The 19,322-nt window shown below is 40.7% G+C and overlaps 1 protein-coding gene and 1 pseudogene across 1 annotated transcript; both read left to right on the top strand.

The window, feature by feature from the left end:
* Positions 1 to 1,455: 1,455 nt before the first annotated feature.
* Positions 1,456 to 14,172, top strand: LOC136465419 (uncharacterized; annotated as a pseudogene).
* A 279-nt stretch (positions 14,173 to 14,451) lies between these two features.
* LOC136465421 (uncharacterized mitochondrial protein AtMg00810-like) lies at positions 14,452 to 14,814 on the top strand. Its single transcript, XM_066464161.1, has one exon. The coding sequence runs from the start codon at positions 14,452 to 14,454 to the stop codon at positions 14,812 to 14,814; it is 363 nt and encodes a 120-aa protein (XP_066320258.1).
* Positions 14,815 to 19,322: the final 4,508 nt, after the last annotated feature.

The raw sequence follows: 19,322 nt of genomic DNA on the forward strand, positions 1-19,322 counted from the left end.
TACTGGTAAACCTTCCATTTTTCATTTTTGTTCATAGTTGTCTCTTTAGCACTATAAACTGTGCTAGAACCCAAAAAATGGTTCATTTGGTCCAAATTACAGGCATGCATGCAATCTTGCTAATAATAAATCCGAAAGGGTTAATTAGGTTTTCTGTTCTGAATTGAAAGGGTATTATGATAAAAATAGGAAGCAAATTCTGAGGGATAAAAGCATTGTTAAGCATTGCTATGGTTCATTTTTTCTATTAAATCTTTTTTTATTGCTTGGATCATGCCAATTTCAGATAATCCTGGACCTAGGGATCGAGAAACAAGTTGAACATGGGGGGCTGCTAGAAGACTGGCAGTGAGGCAACATATAGTCAGTTGAATTTACACTTGCATATGTATATAGCTATGATGTGAATATGTCGGGCTTTTTATCTCTCTTAAAGGGAGCAATCTGGTTACAAATGTAACTATGTATGTCTGCAATATTAAAGTGTTTGGAGTATATAGTGTTAATGTGTGCTTTTATATTGGTTCATTCTTGAATGGAATTTTATATTGCTAGCAGTTCCATATGGATAGCTTGATTTTGGAGGCATTTTTAATAATGCCCCCATTAATGTTTGAAGGCGTTATACAAAACGCCTCTAAATAGTATTTTAGGCGGTCAAAAAATGTCTTTAAATGTTGATATTAAAAGGCATTTTGGAAAAACGCCTCAAAATACATTTTACTTCCATGTTTTAGCCGGCGTTTTAATAAATGCTTCAAAAGGTCTTTGGGGCGTTTTTTGGAGGCATTTGTAAACGCCTTGTACAATGAGTCATGTTGTAGTGTCCAGTTACAAGAACTCTCAGCAAGCTATCTGCCATCCTAAGTCTTACAAAGAACATAATGCAATTTCAGAGGAGGAGTGAATTCAGAGGAGTGACGGTTTATTCACGTCTTGATGTTCGTTCCTGGAATCTTTCTCCAATGAACTTATGGAAGGGTGATCCTTGATTTTTCTTGCATCTCACCCGTCACCGAACTGGATTTTTTTTGGGGTCACAACCGCCAGCACGCCGAGATGGAAGGGCAGTGCAGCTCAGCCACCGCAGCAGTCGCGCCAGTCTTTCACCTTGCGTGCCGACGCCGCACGCGAGCTTTCATCATCCGTGCCTGCCGACCTCACCTTCCTGCGTGCCGGCGGGGATGCCAACAAGTCCTTGATGGCCGCCACATTTTCGTTGAGGCCGAGCGCGACGGCCATAGTCTCGCTGAAGAGCTTATTCGTGTTGTCGTCGTCCACCACCTTCTTCCCGAGAGGAGGCGCAGTCATCGTCACCATGGCCACGCCTGTATCGCTAGAGGCCTCGGCGTATGCCTTCTTGGTATGCCGCATCATCGGCCCGTGGCGGCAGATGCCTAGCTGTACGGGTGCGTAGCGGCATTGGATTTCTAATGGTCGTTGTCGTGGGGAGTGATGCGTGTGAGCCGCCGTCATGTTCGTCATCTGGCGCCGCTGTGGGCTGTGGTTGCACGGGTAGCGGTACACCTTGCACACAAAGAGCCCCTACTGAGCTCGTCTCGATCTTCTTCCCAAGGTCGCCCTCGATCTTCTTCCTGAGGTCGTGGTCATGGCGGTGTATGTGGTACTCCGCGATGATTCAGCCGGTGTGGATGGCAAGTGCGCCATCTTCGCCCCTCCACATGAAGAAGTTCTAGCGCTACCGTCTTCCGTCCACATGAAGGAGAAGCTCTGACGGTATCTGACGAGCTGGATGCTGACGGTTGACATGACCCTAGAGATTGGTTTGTTTTGCTCCAACGTCCCACAAGATCACTTGAGTATATTGGTCGGGCAACTCGTTATACAACCATCAGTGCATAGATTGATTGAACTAGAACACCATTCTCTGTAGCTTCACCAGTTCTTTTGTTTATATTTATATATGAGCCATATCATCAAGATTTTGCCCTTGAGTCATGTTTTACCGTTCTTTCACATCTATCTCATGATTTCTACTTTACTAGGTTACCTTTGCGCCAAGGAAGCCCAACAAATGTGATGGTGTCCTCGAGAGTTTGCGGCCGGATTGGCCGTTACTTGCGTCCGCAGTGGAAGTGTCACGCATGAGCAGAATCTGAGTGATCGAATGAGCAGAAAATTCCCGTCACAAAAAAAAAAGAAAAAGAATGAGCAGACAATTCCCGAAAAAAAAAAGAATGAGCAGAAAATTCCCATGATGCAGCAGATGGCAGCGTGATCAAACATATTCAAACCTTAATTAGCCAGTGTCCAGTGCCACACGGACCAGTACGTGGATGCATAAGTTCTCAAAAAAAGGCGGAGACACGAAAAAGAGATAGGTTGTGCTATCAAGTGGCAGTAGTTTTCCAAGGTCAAGATCGCCAAGGAAGAGAGACTTACCATGAGAGCCGAGATTAGGAAGCCTACAATCAATACTCTTGGGAGTCAGGTCAGTCCTCCGGCTTGCCTATGAAGTGCTTTAATTGCAACAAAGATGGTCATCACCGCTCAGATTGCAAGAACCCTCCATTCTGCTATAGCTGTAGAGATACAAGTCACATTTCTGCCAATTGCCCACTGATACGTGCAAACAAGGGGCTTACTCTCTGCGCTATGGGCATGCCGGGCCAACTCTTTTACTCCTTGAGCCTCCCCGAACTTAAGAATGAAGAAAAGACAGAAGTAAAGGAATCTATTAGAGCTATTGTGTCTGTTTTAGAAGGCAGAGGTACCAAATTTAGGATTAAAACTGAGCTACAATATCTGGTGGATTCAGATTGGAATTGGCATGTGAAAAGAATTTCTGGCAGTGAGTTTTGGGCAAATATCCCTTCCAAAGTTGTCCTGAATTTGTTAATCAAGATGCAGAAGATCAAGTTTATTACCTCTGATGTAGTTGCTGTGGTGGAAGAGACCGATAGTGTAGTTCCCGATTTTAAGAACAAAACCAGATACACATCATATGTGAGTTGAGAAAGTCAATTCTTACATATAGCTACAAATAATAGTAATATCAATAGACAATGCTCAATATATAACGTACCTAGTATAAATAATATAACCTTAGATAGCAAACAACGAAAAGACAACTCTGATCTTCGGGTGAAGACTCCATTTCCACAGGGACAACTGACTTATTGATCGCAAACCTAATTCTTTCAAACTCTAGCAATCTGTACCTATCCGGGATTTTTCCAAAGATTTAAAAAGTAAAGCCAGCGTAAGTACCTGTCGTACTCAATAAATATAACATGGGCTTCATGAGGCTCAAAAGGCTGACACTAGTTTAACTACGATTAGCTTTTAATTATCATAATTTTAGCATATGAATAGCAACAAGTTTATCATAAGCCCATATAAACATATGATAAGGTAAACATGAATAATGAATATCATAAACAGTAATCATTAGTGAGCATTTTTATCATCAGTGTTCATCATCTATTCCGTAAGGGTCCAAGGCCGCTTGTGACCGTGAGCACAGCTGATATACTAGTTTTACACTCTGCAGAGGTTGTACACTTTCACTGTGAGTCGTGATTTACCCTTTCACACGAGGTAGCTAATCTCTTGACCCACTTCCAAGAAAGGTCGGCTGGGTTCACTATGAAGCCTTTCAAAGGTTCGTCTAACAAGTTAGGGCCATTAGATTCACTCGGCAAATAGATATAGAAACCCTCATGTCGAATAGCACAATGACACACAACCTATACACAGAAGAGTAGAGGCTGTCCTATACCCGATTCGTCAAGCCATTCTTACGCCATAAAGGTAACCTCTAACAAGCTAGAAAATGTCCTCATACTGAGCTAAAGCCAGAGCCATGTAGCCCTCACAGCTATACTGTAAGTCCTGCTGTTCTCTTACAGATAAGTCCTTAGGAGAGAAATCTAGAGCACCATAAAACAGTCCAATGCTCTAGCCCCCTGATTCCAAGTTGCTAAAAATCATCTTTTAATGTTTATTGCATATTCTATTAGTCAAGTTACAAGATCATGATTGTAGTTGAGCACTAGCATCATTCTACCTAATGCAATACCCCATAGGTAACAAGGCACAAGGTAACAAAGCACTAGGAAATCCTTAGTGGCAGTCAAGGTAGACACATGTTGTATGAATTAAATGATTAAAGGTGTATAGGACAACAAGAAAGATCCCATGCTATACTTGTCTTAAACTCAAATCCTTCTTCTATTGAATTGTAACCTCCAAATGACTTCTTCTGGATCACCAACTTCTTTTATATCACCAACGCAAAGCTCACCGACTGAACATGATGATAAAGCACCACACAAGCATTTTTACAATCATACACCAAGCAAATAATAGATCTACATTATAATAGTACACCAAACATAAAATCAAGATCAAAAGTTGGTAAAATGAATCTACGTCTCACTAGCGTCTCACTAGGAACACATAGACGCGAAAAGCATTCTAATCGGAGCTATAACGAAAAAGTTAGGAATTAAACAAGATTTCCTTTAATAAAATAATAGATTAAATATAACCTTGAATTTTAAAAGTTGAAAATATATTTAACAATAGGATGAACATGTAGATTACTCAATTATGAATCTAACGCAACTTGAATGGATCAAAACAGAGTTAAAATGAAGATTTTATGGCCTAAATAAGACTAGTGGGAAAACTGTAAATAGATGAAAGTGTATTTTGGATCTAACCAAATAAACTACATTTTCAAAAGAAGAAAATGTATTTTGAATCTAACAGAGGGATTTTACGCTTTCTAAAAGAGAAAACGTATTCTGAATCTACTAGAAAGAAACTACGCTTTCGAAATAGGAAAACGTATTCTGGAAGTGCACCATGGACTGCGGGTTATATTACGTGAAACTACAGGGGCTCTTTTACAAATAAACCCAACAAAGGGGTACGGACGATCTTGGACTGTTGGATTGAATCTGGATGGCCCAGATTAGAAAGGAGGGGGAGAGAGAGTCACCGATCGGAGAAAAAACCGGCGTGGTGGAGCTCCATTACTGACAGCGAGAAGCTCCTCGGAGCACTTGGTTTGGGTCCTAGAGACAACAGTTTGACGAGCCAAGAGCACAGGGAATAAGAGTAGAAGATGGCGAACTCACCAAGGGCCTTCTTGGGGTTGACGGTGGATCTACGACATCGGGTAGCGTGGTGGCGAGGGCGACGGCGATAGGAGAAAAATCTAATTTACTACACGAGGGATTTTCCAAACTAGGAGCTACCCTTACGATAGTTTTGGTGTGCTTTGTCCAAGGGGTTGACACATATTTATAGAGAGAAAAACTTCCTACATCTATATCAACTAACAATATGGTACTAATTGATGTTGCACCCTTCACATTTACTAATGGATCTAAATAATCATGAAAGCCTATTAGTAAATAAATGCATGGGCCTTTGAGATTTATTAGGATTATTGCACATGGGCTTTGAGAGTTGGTTGAAAAATAAGATATATTATTTATTTTCGGAATTAATTAATTTTGTGAATAAAATAATTCTAGAAAAGTCCAGAATTGATATTTAAGCCACGAAAAATACTCCGAGACCTCCGAAAATTTGAGGAAAATTCCTAGAGACACTTTGGAATATGATGAACCCAAATAAAGTATTTGGATCTCATGAAAAGATTATTGGGAGCTTGGAACATAAATATTAAGGTGAAGGAGGTAGGAATTAAATTCTAGAAAGAAGCTGGAAAATTCCTAGAGATAAATATTCGTCTACTAAATGTATTTTTTTTAAAACACATTTTGCACATAGAAACACAATGTACGACCGGCATGAATGTAGCAAACACGTTTCTACCTTAAGATAAATTTTAATCTAATGAAAATTTATTATTTTCCCATGTTTTCATGAGCATAAAAATACAAAATTAAATTATTTTAGCTCTATTTCAAGAGAAGCAAATTTTAGGGTGTTACAATTCTACCCCCTTAAGATGAATCTCATCCTCGAGATTTGAAAGATGTCGCCTAGGAGATAGGGATACTTCATCTTTGGATTCTTCTTTACTTCCTCCATCGTCTTGATATGGATCCCACTTTACTTTGCATACCTATTGACCTTACTCTAAATATCTTGCCCAACTGATTCCAACATTCTAACAGATTCTCTAGACCATGCCTAGGTAACTTCAATCACTAGGTCATTTTTTTCTTTTTAGTCTATACTATCAATTCTCTTTCTTAAAATATTCACCCTCCTTGACGAATCTCTTGGTCAGAAGGAGATTCTACTACCAATCTTCAAAACATTAAAAATTCTGGTTAAGTTGCTCAAACTTGGAATACAATTCTTAGTTCTTGGTGTCACCCGAACCTTCTTAGCACAATTCTCCGTTGCTAAGGTCATCGGCCATGACTTTGCTCCTCGAAGTGATAGCACTTTTCCAAGTCATAACCAATTTTCATTCCAACGAGGATATCACAAGCTCAAGACCAACTTAGTGAAGATGTCTTGTAGATTCTTGTGATCCTTCTAGATGTCACTTTTACACCCCAGAAGATAGCACTTCCATGCTCCACAATGGATAACTCCACATAATATGTTGGGTAATCCAACTCACGCTTCCTTAGTTGACTTAATAAACAATATACTACTTTTTCTTCTTACATAAGGACACATCCCACATCTTGACAAGGTGTCATAGTAGATATAAAGCTCTTGTCTAGATCTGGCAAAGCTAATACTTAGGTTTTACTTCAACCCTATTTTTTCACTACTTCAAATACTTAGCTGAGGTTTCTTGATCCAAACAAACTTAAAACCTTCTCCAGTAGCATTATCAATATCTTGATGATCTTGGTTAAACCTCCCTTGAACCTCTAATCAAATCTCATCATTGAAAACTCTGAGTTCCTCTCTCACATCCTTGAGTACCACCTTTCTCATCAGATTAACCAATTCTTCCAAGTGAGAGCTAGAGAGTATGACTTAACTTTATATGGCACCTTGAGCATTCAAAACCTTCTTAGTTGGATAGTTTGCATAGGCGTGATCATCTATCTTATTGATCTCCTCCAAAGGGGTTTGTTCCTCTACATTGACATCTGAAAACTCACAGTCCACTTTACTTTCTTCATAGGACACACCTTCTAGCAGGTCATTCTCGTCTTCCTCAAGTGCAGGTTGGATACCCTCATACTCAATTCTTTCTCCGGACAGTGTTGTTAGTAGCACCGAATGCTGAGCATACTTAATTACTCCTTTACAAGCATATAACCACCCCTTTCCAAGAATAACATCAATGTCCATTAACTCTAAAACGATAAGGTTTGCCTCGAAGTTCTTCCCTTTTACATTTAGACTTACTTTTGGCATATGTGGTTTGCCTTCTTTTCTTCTCCTAGAGAGTTAACTATTAATGGTTTCCTCATCAGAAGCATAGTTATCTTATGTTCTTCCACATATTCCCTAGAGATAAATGAATGTGATGCACTGGGGTCAAACAACACCATAGCAGTGTCTGAGCTTACTTCCACCAAACCATAAACGACCTCCTTAGCTCCATGAGTGGTAATCAGATCCACATTGTTCAACCTGCCTTAAATATAGTTTTGCTTTATCTTATTACCTTGCACCTGCTCCTTATGGACATTCTATTTTGGCTCCTGCTGTAGTTGATTCTAGCTTTGATTACTCAACAAACTTCTCAAGACAATCATTCTTATAGGGTTCAATCTCCCCACAATCATAACTTTCCTTACTAGTAGAAGTATTTATCGTTATCAAGGTGATAGTGGGAGAGGACAGACATGGCTCTTGCAAGCTAAAAAGCTACACTTCATCATTAGGTTGATGATACTAATCTTGATCATTACTTCTAAGCAGATTCATAGGGTGTGACTGATATTCTGGTTGTGTAATGAAATGGAGATGAGTATTTCTTAATTGGCATTGAAGGTCACTCTTTCTCTTCTTCTCTTACATCTATCGATGCTTGTTCTCAATTACAATTGCTCTGTCCACCAATGTTTTGAAATCAGGATACACAACAGTCATCAACTACAATTGAACTCCATCATTTAGTCCTTTCAAAAAGCATTTCTATTTCTTAGCATCATTATCCACTTCTTCTGGAGCATAGCACGACAACTGAGTGAACATATCACGATACTCACACATAGTCATAGATCCTTGCTTGAGAGCCCAGAACTCATCTAGTTTGAGTTCTACCACACCTATGGGAATGTGGTACGACCTAAAGCTCTCGCTAAACTCCTTCTAGGTGATCTGTCCAATATTGTTGGGACATCCATACTGGTAAGACTCCCACCAGTCTTGTGTTGTGCCCTAGAGTTGACCGGATGCAAAAACACCTTCTCATGGTCATCTCACTGAGCTATGTCCAATTGTTGCTCCACAGCTCTAAGCCAGTCATCAGCTTCTAGTGGTTCGCTTGTATGAGAGAATGTCGATGGGTGTCCCTTCATAAATTCACCACGCTTGTCAATAGATGGCGCTTGATGCAGGTTGTTCAACACACTTTGAGCAATAGTCTATAATAACTGAGTCTGCTCCATCAAAGCTTGCTCTATAGATGGAGAATTGGATTGCGGTGGATTAGAATCGGTAGGATTCCTTCCGGCACCTTCTGAAGCACTTCTCCTGGTAGCGACCATCTGTGTTTCAACATGTATGAATTAGGACTTAGTCATTTGTAGCATTCTTAAATGTAGCTTCAAGAGATGGCAAGATATGATTGATAGTATGAGAGACAAGACAAGACCCCACCACAGAGATAATCGATGCTTCCAAATGAATAACTAGAACGTATGAAACTTTATCTTGCAAATCCTTTAACTTGGCTACCCCCCTTAAGAAAAGATCAACTAGGGGACACAAAAAGGTAGCTTGCACCTTCTTCCAAATGAGCTAACTAGTATCAAGATGTTCTGACATCCCAATGATACTCTCGTGTATGGGCAAGGACAAGAAATCTGAAATTCCTCGCGAGCAGAAAAACAATAGCATAGTGAAATGGCTGTAACTTTCATTCTCTTAATCCAATGAAGTTGTAGCATATACCGTTGGAAAGCTTATCAAATCCTCCAAAACCTTCTTATAGAACACTTTTCTAGATTCCTCAGTTAATGTAGTTGAAAACAGCACTTAATAGAAACTGTTCTAGGCTTCTGACAGCACAGATACATCGTCTTGTGATTTTTCATAATTCCATAACCAACATAGCTATTAGGGTGATTCTTGTGGTCAGTGAAAGATGTTGAAGTCTACTGTTGTATAGAATTTTTCTATGATTTTTGGTCTTCCAAAAAAATAGAGATAAAAGCTAAGGAGGGCAGGCTGCTCCGAAAGGCAGGATAGGGAAAATAGAAGAAAACCATAACCTAACTATTTATTCCATTAATCCTTATACCTTAGGCCTATAAACTAAATGAAATTGTGGTCAAACCCCACAAGATCATTGCAATCGTTACAAAGATTCAAAACAACCATAAGCATAATGACAATTCAACAAAGCACTAAAGGTGCTCAATTCAATCATTGACTCAACTTGCGATACTATCGTTCTCATTGTACTAGGGTAACAATACTAAGACTCATCTTTAGATTACGCAAGAAGGTGGTGATGAATAGTTCTAAAAGCATATCAAATCAAGGGTGAAGATAAGAACAAAGACTTTAAAATAAGCACCAAGATAGAGATGAATAGCATGGGTAGAGATATAGTAGAGAAGAAAATATCAAGGTTCATAGAGCAAGGTTTTTTATAGCAACTTCTAAACCTTAGAACGACCAGTTTCTACTAAGCTTGCATTCTACAGTCAGCATTGCTCTGATACCACTTTGTAGCACCTAGTTTTAAGAATAAAACCAGATGCACACCATATGTGATCCCAGAAAGTCAATTCTCACATATAGCTACAAATAAGGGTAATATCAATAGACAATGCTCAATATATAATGTACCTAGTATAAAGAATATAACCTTAGATAGCAAACAGTGGAAAGACAACTCCAATCTTTGGGTGAGGACTTCAATTCCATAGAGACAACTGACTGGTTGATCATAAGCCTAATTCCTCCAAACTCTAGCAATCTGGTACCCATTCAGGATTTTTTCAAAGATTTAAAAAGTAAAGCAAGCATAAGTACATATCGTACTCAACAAATATAACATAGGGTTCATGAGGCTTAAAAGGCTGACACTGGTTTAACTGCGATTAGCTTTTAATTGTCACAATTTTGGCATAGAAGTAGCAACAAGTTTATCACAAGCCCATATAAACACATGATCAGGTAAACATGAATAATAAATAGCATAAACAGTAATCATTAGTGAGCATCTTTATCATTAGTATCATCAGTGTTCATCATATATTTCGTAAGGATCCAAGGCCGCTCGTGACCGTGAGCATGATTGATGTACCAATTTTACACTCTACAGAGGTTGTACACTTTTACTATAAGTCGTGATTTACCCTTTCGCCCGAGGTAGCTAATCTCTTGACCCAGTTCTAAGGAAGGTCAACAGGGTTCACTATGAAGCCTTTCAAAGGTTCATCTAACAAGTTAGGGCCATTAGATTCACTCGGCAAATAGATATAGGACCCCCTGTCGAATGGCATAATGACACGCGACCTATACACATAAGAGTAGAGGCTATCCTATACCCGATTCATCAAGTCATTCTTATGCCATAAAGGTAACCTATAACAAGCTAGAAAAGGTCCTCATACTGAGCTAAAGCCAGAGCCATATAGCCCTCACAGCTGTACTGTAAGTCCTGTTTGTTTACTTATAGATAAGTCCTTAGGGAGAGGCATCTAGAGCACCATAAAAATAGCCTAATACTCTAGTCCCCTGATTCCATGTTGATAAAAAGCATCTTTTAATGTTTATTGCATATTCCATTAGTCAAGTTACAAGATCATGGTTGTAGTTGAGCACTAGCATCATACTACCCAATGTAATACCCCATAGGTAACAAGGCACAAGGTAACAAAGCACTAGGAAATCCTTAGTGGCAGTCAAGGTACACACATGCAGTATGAATTAAATGATTAAAGGTGTATAGGACAACAAAGAAGATCCTATGCTATACTTGCCTTAAACTCAAATCCTTCTTCTATTGAATTATAACCTCCAATGGACTTCTTCTGGATCACCAACTTCTTTTATATCACCAACGCAAAGCTCACTGACTGGACATGATCATAAAGCACCACACAAGCATCCATGCAATCATACACGAAGCAAATAATAGATCTACATTAGAACAGTACACCAAACATAAAATCAAGATGAAAAGTTTGTAAAACAAATCTATGTCTCGCTACGAACACAGAGACGTGAAAAGTACTCTAATCGAAGCTATAACGAAAAAGTTATGAATTAAACAAGATTTCCTTTAATAAAATAATAGATTAAATCTAACCTCAAATTTCAAAAGTTGAAAATATATTTAACAGTAGGATGAACATGTAGATTACTCAATTATGAATCTAACGCAACTTGAATGGATCAAAACGGAGTTAAAACGAAGATTTTATGGCCTAAATAAGACTAGTGGCAAAACTGTAAATAGATGAAAGCGTATTTTGGATCTAACCGTAGAAATTATGTTTTTAAAAGAAGAAAACATATTTTGAATCTAACAGAGGGATTTTACGCTTTCTAAAAGAGAAAACGTATTCTGAATCTACTACAAAGAAACTACGCTTTCAGAATAGGAAAACGTATTCTAGAAGTGCGCCATGGATTGTGGGTTATATTACGCGAAACAGCAGGGGCTCTTTTGCAAATAAACCCAGTGAAGGGGTATGGGCGATCTTGGACCATTAGATTGAATCTGGATGGCCTAGATTAAAAAGGAGGGGGAGAGAGAGTCACTGGTCGGAGAAGAAAACCGGCGTGGCGGAGCTCTATTATCGGCGACAAGAAGCTCCCCGGAGCGCTTGGTTTGGGTCCTAGAGGCCACGGTTTGACGAGCCGAGAGCACAGGGAATAAGAGGAGAAAACGGTGAACTCACCTAGGGCCTTCTTGGGTCGACGGCTGATCTACGGCGTCGGGCAGCGCGGCGGTGAGGGCGAGGGCGATGACAAGAGGAGGAGAAAAATCTAATTTACTACACGAGCGATTTCCCAAACTAGGAGCTCCCCTTATGATAGTTTTGGTATGCTTTGCCCAAGGGGTTGGTACATATTTATAGGAAGAAAAACTTCCCACATCTACATCAACTAGCAATATGCTACTGATTGATGTTGCACCCTCCACATTTACTAATAGACCTAAATAATCATAAAGCCCATTAGTAAATAAATGCATGGGCCTTTGAGATTTATTAGGATTTTTGCACATGGGCTTTGAGAGTTGGTTGGAAAATGAGATATATTATTTATTTTCGGAATTAATTAATTTCATGAATAAAATAATTCTAGAAAAGTCCAGAATTGATATTTAAGCCACGAAAAATACTCCGAGACCTCTGAAAATTTGGGGAAAATTCCCAGAGACACTTTGGAACATGATGAACCCAAATAAAGTATTTGGATCTCATAAAAATATTGTTGGGAACTTAGAACATAAATATTGAGGTGAAGGAGGTAGGAATTAAATTTCAGAAAGAAGCTGGAAAATTCCTAGAGATAGATACTCGTCTTCTAAACGTATTTAAAAAAAACATTTTGCACATAGAAACACAAGGTACGACCGACATGAATGCAACAAACATGTTTCTACCTTAAGATAAATTTTAATCTAATGAAAATTTATTATTTTCCCATGTTTTCATGAGCATAAAAATATAAAATTAAATCATTTTAGCTCTATTTCAAGAGAAGCAAATTTTAGGGTGTTATAGATAGGACCCTTAAACTTTTCAGATCCTACAAACAGTATGGGTGAGAGCTATAGGAGTCCCCAAAGTTGCAAGAATAGAATTTGAGTTAGCCAAACTTGTGGGTGACCCTGAGGAGGTGCATATTCCATCTCTGCAATGGAAAGCTATCTGGGTTAAAGTTTCCTGTAAGGATCCAAGCAAGATTGAGGGGACGTCTGAAGTTTTCATAAACAAACATGGAAAGAAAATCTCTTGGTATTATTTAGATAAGATGGTTCAACATCCACCCACAAAACCTGATGATGATCTGGATGACGATGAGGTCACTGATGAGGAAGACCCAGAGTCATAGGAAAGTCATGGTTGGCTTGAAACAGGCAAATCTCCCCCAAAAAGTCCTGCTAATGTGCATGAATCTAGGACATCAAACTACCAAGGCAAGAAAATGGGAGGAAACTTAGAGGTATTGGAATTGCAAGACTCAACTAATGATGTTATAGGTTACCAGGTGGATAAGATTGGAATACTAGATGAGTTGAACAAGAATAGGGATGGTGTCATTGAGCTGGACTGTAATTGTGGGCCGAAGACACAAAATATTTTAGATAAGCAAGACCAAGCTGAGATGGTTGATCTTCTTCAGGAGATAAGTGCTCTAGCTCATGCAATGCAAAAGTCTCCTGATAAGAATCTTGGTGGTCGGCCAAAATCCCCCACCGTGAACAGAGGCCTGGCTGAATTGGGTTTCTTTGAATGTGTTGAGAACCCAGTTGATATAGAGGTGGTGTTGGACGGGGAAGGCAGGGTAGAAAAGGTAACTCAAGAGAATCATATTATAGGTAGTGATATTTCTACAGTCTCCAAGGAGCAAAGGATTGGTCTGGTGAGGGAAGAGGAAGCTGTAAAGCCCAAGAACAACAAGAAAGCTACAAATAATCAAGGCACAAGACACAGCTCCAGAGTGCAAGATGATGGGACAACCATGCTGGAGAAAGCTATGTCCAAGAAAGCTACATGTATGCCCCAAGGTAATATAAATATTCCCCCATCTAGTAATACATCTTCTTGTTCACTAAAAACAATATCTAGAGTTTGTGGCATATCTTTGGGTCAAGATGAGGCGGCTAGACTTGCCAACATTTCTCTCATACAAGCCAGAGAAGAAGCAATGGAGGCTTTGGTGAAGGCCAAAAATAAAATAATGTTGAGTTCTGAATCAACACAACAACAAGAAATTAGAGTGATGTATGTGGTCAATGATCCTGTCACAGTAGAAGAGGTCACTAGTCAGAGTTATGAACAAAGTAGAGATGGAGCTATATTGGATGATAATTTATCCCAACATCATCCAAAATGAAGATCCTTTTCTGGAATGTGAGAGGGATTGGTAATGCTGGAAGAAGGAAGCAGTTGTTAGAGTTAGTCTCAATTCACAACTTTGATTGTATTTGTTTGCAAGAAACCATCAAAACATCTTTTAGGCAAAGAGAGCTAGATAGATTTGTTCACTAAAATGCTAGGCGAGCTTGGGTTCCAATAGTGCGCAACTGAGCACACGCTCTACACGTGGTGACGGGGGAAGGAGGAGCTCGTCATCGGCGTGTATGTGGATGACTTGATCATCATCCGCACGCGCATGGAGGACATCAACAGCTTCAAGCGTGAGATGGCGGCTTGTTTTCAAATGAGCGTTCTCGGCGCACTCTCCTACTACCTCGACATCGAGGTGAGATTGGGGAAGGAGGAACTCATGCTTGGTCAGAGCGCATATGCCTCGAAGCTATTGGAGCAGAGTGGCATGGATGAATGCAAGCCATGCATGACTTCGATGGAGGAGCGGTTGAAGCTGACGAAGGCCAGCACCGTGGCGAAGGTGGATGCAACACTCTATCGGAGCATCATTGGCCATCTACGCTACCTAGTCCACACGAGGCCAGACACTGCGTTTGCCGTGGGCTATGCCCGTCGCTTCATGGAGGATCCTAGAGAGGATCACTAGGCTATGGTGAAGCGGCTACAGCGCTACGTCAAAGGGACGGTGGATCAGGGGATCATCTTTCCCAAGACCGGCGGGAGTAGGCTGTAGCTCACTATGTTCAGCGATGCAGACATGGCGGGGGACATCGATGGACGATGGAGCACCTCTAGCGTGCTCGCCTTCCTCAGGTCGGCTCCAATTTCATGGCTGTCGCTGAAACTGAAGGTGGTAGCGCTATCTATGTGCGAGGCAGAGTACATAGTTGTGGTCATAGTGGTGTGCCAAGTTGTGTGGCTATGCCAGCTGCTGGGCGAGCTGACCGGTGCGGAAGCTCACCCACCAGCACTGATGGTGGACAACTAGCCCGCCATTGGCCACACGATGAATCTGGTTCTACACGACTGGAGCAAACACATCGACATGAAGTTCCACTTCCTCAGGGACTGTGTCGATGGAGGGTAGATTGTCATCAAGTTTGTCAAAACTGGTCAGCAACTCATGGACGTCCTCACCAAGCTGCTCGGATGTCTTCGACTCACGGAGCTGAAGGAGATGATCGACATGAAGGGGGTACAAGGAATAGCAGTAGGATTAGGGGAAGAATTGTTAGATAATCTACTGCTTCCTTGTGTGAACATAAAGCAAGAGAAGGCGGTGCCAAAAAGGCCCCCTGCTGTGGTACTATAGCCGCTGGAGAGGCAGGCACCGCATGGCTCACCTGCCACACTGTAGCCACATGCAGGGACAGGCACAGAAGTCAGTCCTGCTGTGTTATCTAGCCACTGTAGCAGCATAGGAGCTGTACTAGGACTAGATGAATAGAGTTGTATATAGTTTGCCACTGCAACTCAACAAAGAGAGTTCAGATTTGCCATCTCCTATATTAGGCTCCGGCCAATGCTGGTGCTTGTACTATGTGTGTATGCTCTGTTCTCCCTCTTCTTCAACCTCTAGCCATAGTGTATGTGGTCGGACAATGCTTGTTCATGGTCGGCTTAGCTAGTGGGTGCTCGGCAACACTAGTGGGTGCTCGGCAAGACTGGTGAGTGGTCGACTCACCTGAGCCGGTGATCCTGTGGGCTAACAAAAAGTAAGTGGCCAACTAGATACAAAATTGACCCATTGGATCACTTGCATATCATTTCTAGGAAACTAAGAAGAGCTATTAAAGGGTGGGGCCCAAATGTAGATAGCTTCCAGAAGAATCAGAAGAAGGATATTATGAAAGCTATCTCAATTTTAGATGAGGCAAGTGAAACTAGATATCTAAGCCAAGATGAATGGAAAGAGAGATACTGTTTGGAGAGGGAGATACTGAAACTTCTATCAGATGAGGAGATACAATGGCAAAGAAAAGGAGGAGAAAAGTGGATTTTAGAGGGTGATTCTAATACAGGCTACTTCCATAAGTGCGCCAATGGTAGGAATAGGAAAATGCACATAGCCACTTTGGAACAGGATGGTCAGATTCTAGCTACCATACAAGAACTGAAAGAGCATATTCAGAGTACTACAAACAATAGTTTGGGAGATCTGAGATTGCAGACATACACCTATAGAACCTGACATGTGGAACTCAGATCAACAATTGTCTCCTGAAGAAAATGATTGGCTGGTTAGACCTTTTAGTCTGGAAGAATTGGATGTTGCATTAAAGGAAATGAAAAACAATACTACTCCTGGGCCAGATGGCTTCAGTGTGGATTCCTTTAAAACCTTCTAGAGTCATCAAAGAAATGCTAGACAACCTACATAAAGGCCAACTATACCTATGGAGACTAAACTTTGGAGTTATTATTCTACTGCCAATAGTCAAGCCAGCCACTAACATCAAGCAGTTTAGGCCGATATGTCTGCTCAATGTGATTTATAAAATCATAACCAAGGTCCTTACCATCAGATTAACTAGAGTTGTGGATAAATTGATTAGTCTCTACCAGACTGCTTTCATCCCTGGTAGGAACATTTTAGAGGGTATCATAATTGCTAAGGAAGTCCTTCATGAACTTAGAGTTACCAAGAAAAGTGGAGTTATTATAAAATTAGATTTTGAGAAGGCGTGCGACAAAGTGAGTTGGTCTTTCTTGGAAGCAATAATGGTTAGGAAAGGTTTTGATGAACTTTGGATACAATGGATCAATCAAACTGTGAGAGGGGGTAGAGTATGTGTTGATTTGAATGGAGAAAGAGGGAAGTTCTTCTGAAGTTTTAAAGGCTTGAGACAAGGAGACCCTCTATCTCCTTTGATGTTCAATTTAGTAGCTGATGCATTATCTACTATGCTTTCTAGAGCATTGCTGTAGGGGTGATTTAGGGCCTTGTCCTTAATTTGGTTGAGGGAGGTTTGACACATCTGCAATATGCAGATGATATAGTGATCTTTTTGAGTTTCTCTACTGAAAATCTAATGAATTTGAGAATGATACTCACATGTTTTGAGGCAATGTCTAGAATGAAGATTAATTTTGATAAGATTGAGGTCTTCACTATGGGCCTTACTAAGGAAGAATAGCAGCAAACAATTAAGCTTCTTAATTGCAAGCTTGCACTGCTACACTCGCACCTTTCACAGCCACGTCGTAACCCCTATCACAGTCCGATTTCAGCCTCGACACTAAGCTGTTAGCAGTGACAGTCATAGCCATCACTGTCGCTATCTGAGACCGACTAGGATGTTCACTACACCGCCATTTCGGCTTATCATCCGTCCATGATCCATTGGAGCATGGTTCGCCGTGTGGGTATGCACTAACACCGCCTCATGGCTTATGATCCGTCCATGACCAGATCCTTATTCCATCGCATTGAGGCCCGACCCGCCTGTGTAGGTGTACACGAACACTGCCATGTTGGCTTATGATCCATCCGCGATCAAGTCCTTATTTCTGTCGCATTGGAGCACAACCCGCCTGTGTTGAGGCGAACATCACCGTCGCTTCAATGAATGAACCACCTAGTCATAGGGCATCGTCACCATCGCGTTGCAGTACGATCCACCCATGATGATCCTTTAGTTGGTGTCGGGTTACTAAACGATTCGGCAGTGATACACTATTGACCCCTGCCGCATCAGATGAATACCGACGGTGTTGACAAAACAACCAACGGCCCATATAACAGAATTGCTTCTAGTTTTCATAATGTATCTACTAATTCAGCTGGGCCTTAATAACTTATTGAACACACACCATACAGATATAATCATTACACATCATTTATCATGTCCACAATGAAGAGTACTTGTTATAATAACAATGCTCGACACTAACATAACAACTGTGTCAACTGTTGAATTAACACAAGCGGTACATAGATAGCATAATAAAGGTTCTGCTCCCTATAGACTTACGTAAGATAGATGTGCTCCGCTCCTTCAGATTGGCACTCCTTGATCAGCTTGGCAGCTAATGCATGATGGGACCCCTCTTCTTCCTCCCATAGCCATTGCAGGAAAATCATTCAAAAGCACCGAGACTCCAAAACTTGCACAATGCAAAGTAGCAAAATTAATAATTAATAATATTCAACATACTATTGGTTTAGTTACCAAGCCAAAATTGGACTATATAGACTCAAAACAAGTCCCTACCTGAACAAAGACAAGTCCTAACAATAAAATATAGCATATACACCTTTACTACTCTGCTAATGACTCCATGAACAAGGGAACATAAGGAAGATAGTGAGTTCTGTTGATACATAGACTCTAGGTAGGTCTAGGACAGCGGATGACCCATGTAGGGAGGATATGAACTTTTCCATGGTTCATGTCATATGCAGGCAGTGTTCTGTCCTCCCCAACAAGGAAAATCAAATTCCATTCAAGGTGAACTGCAATCACTCTATACTTCGGATCACAAACCTCATAACCAAATTCAATATTGTTCTGTCCAAATATCTCCAGCGTGGTCACCGTATGCTTCAATGTTCATCTATTACTACCATAGTCTTCAAGGATCCAGATTGAAAGCTGAGTCATAGTGTAAATATCAGCAGTACATAAACACAACTAACCCTAGGCTTCATAGATGGAGATTGCATCACCACGTGGCTTCTATATTTTCGTCCATATCTTTCTGTCCATATCAACAGCAATGATTTGGGAGAACTCAAGCCAGTGCATAAAACCATTAAGAAACACACTTCTCGCATATGTGGATACTATAATACCGTCGCCCCATTCAAATTCTTTAAAGATCCGAGCTACACTCTTAGATGAGTAGATGCTCACACATACGGACTCACCCTCCCTCATCTTCCCATAATGAAACGCATAGAAGTGCGAGGAGACTATCAAATTGAACCCCAAGCGAGCCTCACCACAAGAACGAAGGTTATCCAGCAGTAGCAACCATTTGTTAGTGGCTGGATTGCAGACAAGATAGCAACACCCAAAACACCAGCAGAGGATGAGGCCACTGTAGCAATCTGAGACGACAATATTGTGAATGGGGAAGGGCAAGAAGGACAAGAAGGGGTGTTCATCGGTGACACTGGCAAAGTGGCGTTTGCCTTTCTAGGTGCGATAG

Source organism: Miscanthus floridulus, chromosome 7, assembly GCF_019320115.1.
Source record: "Miscanthus floridulus cultivar M001 chromosome 7, ASM1932011v1, whole genome shotgun sequence".
Classification (NCBI taxonomy): domain Eukaryota; kingdom Viridiplantae; phylum Streptophyta; class Magnoliopsida; order Poales; family Poaceae; genus Miscanthus; species Miscanthus floridulus.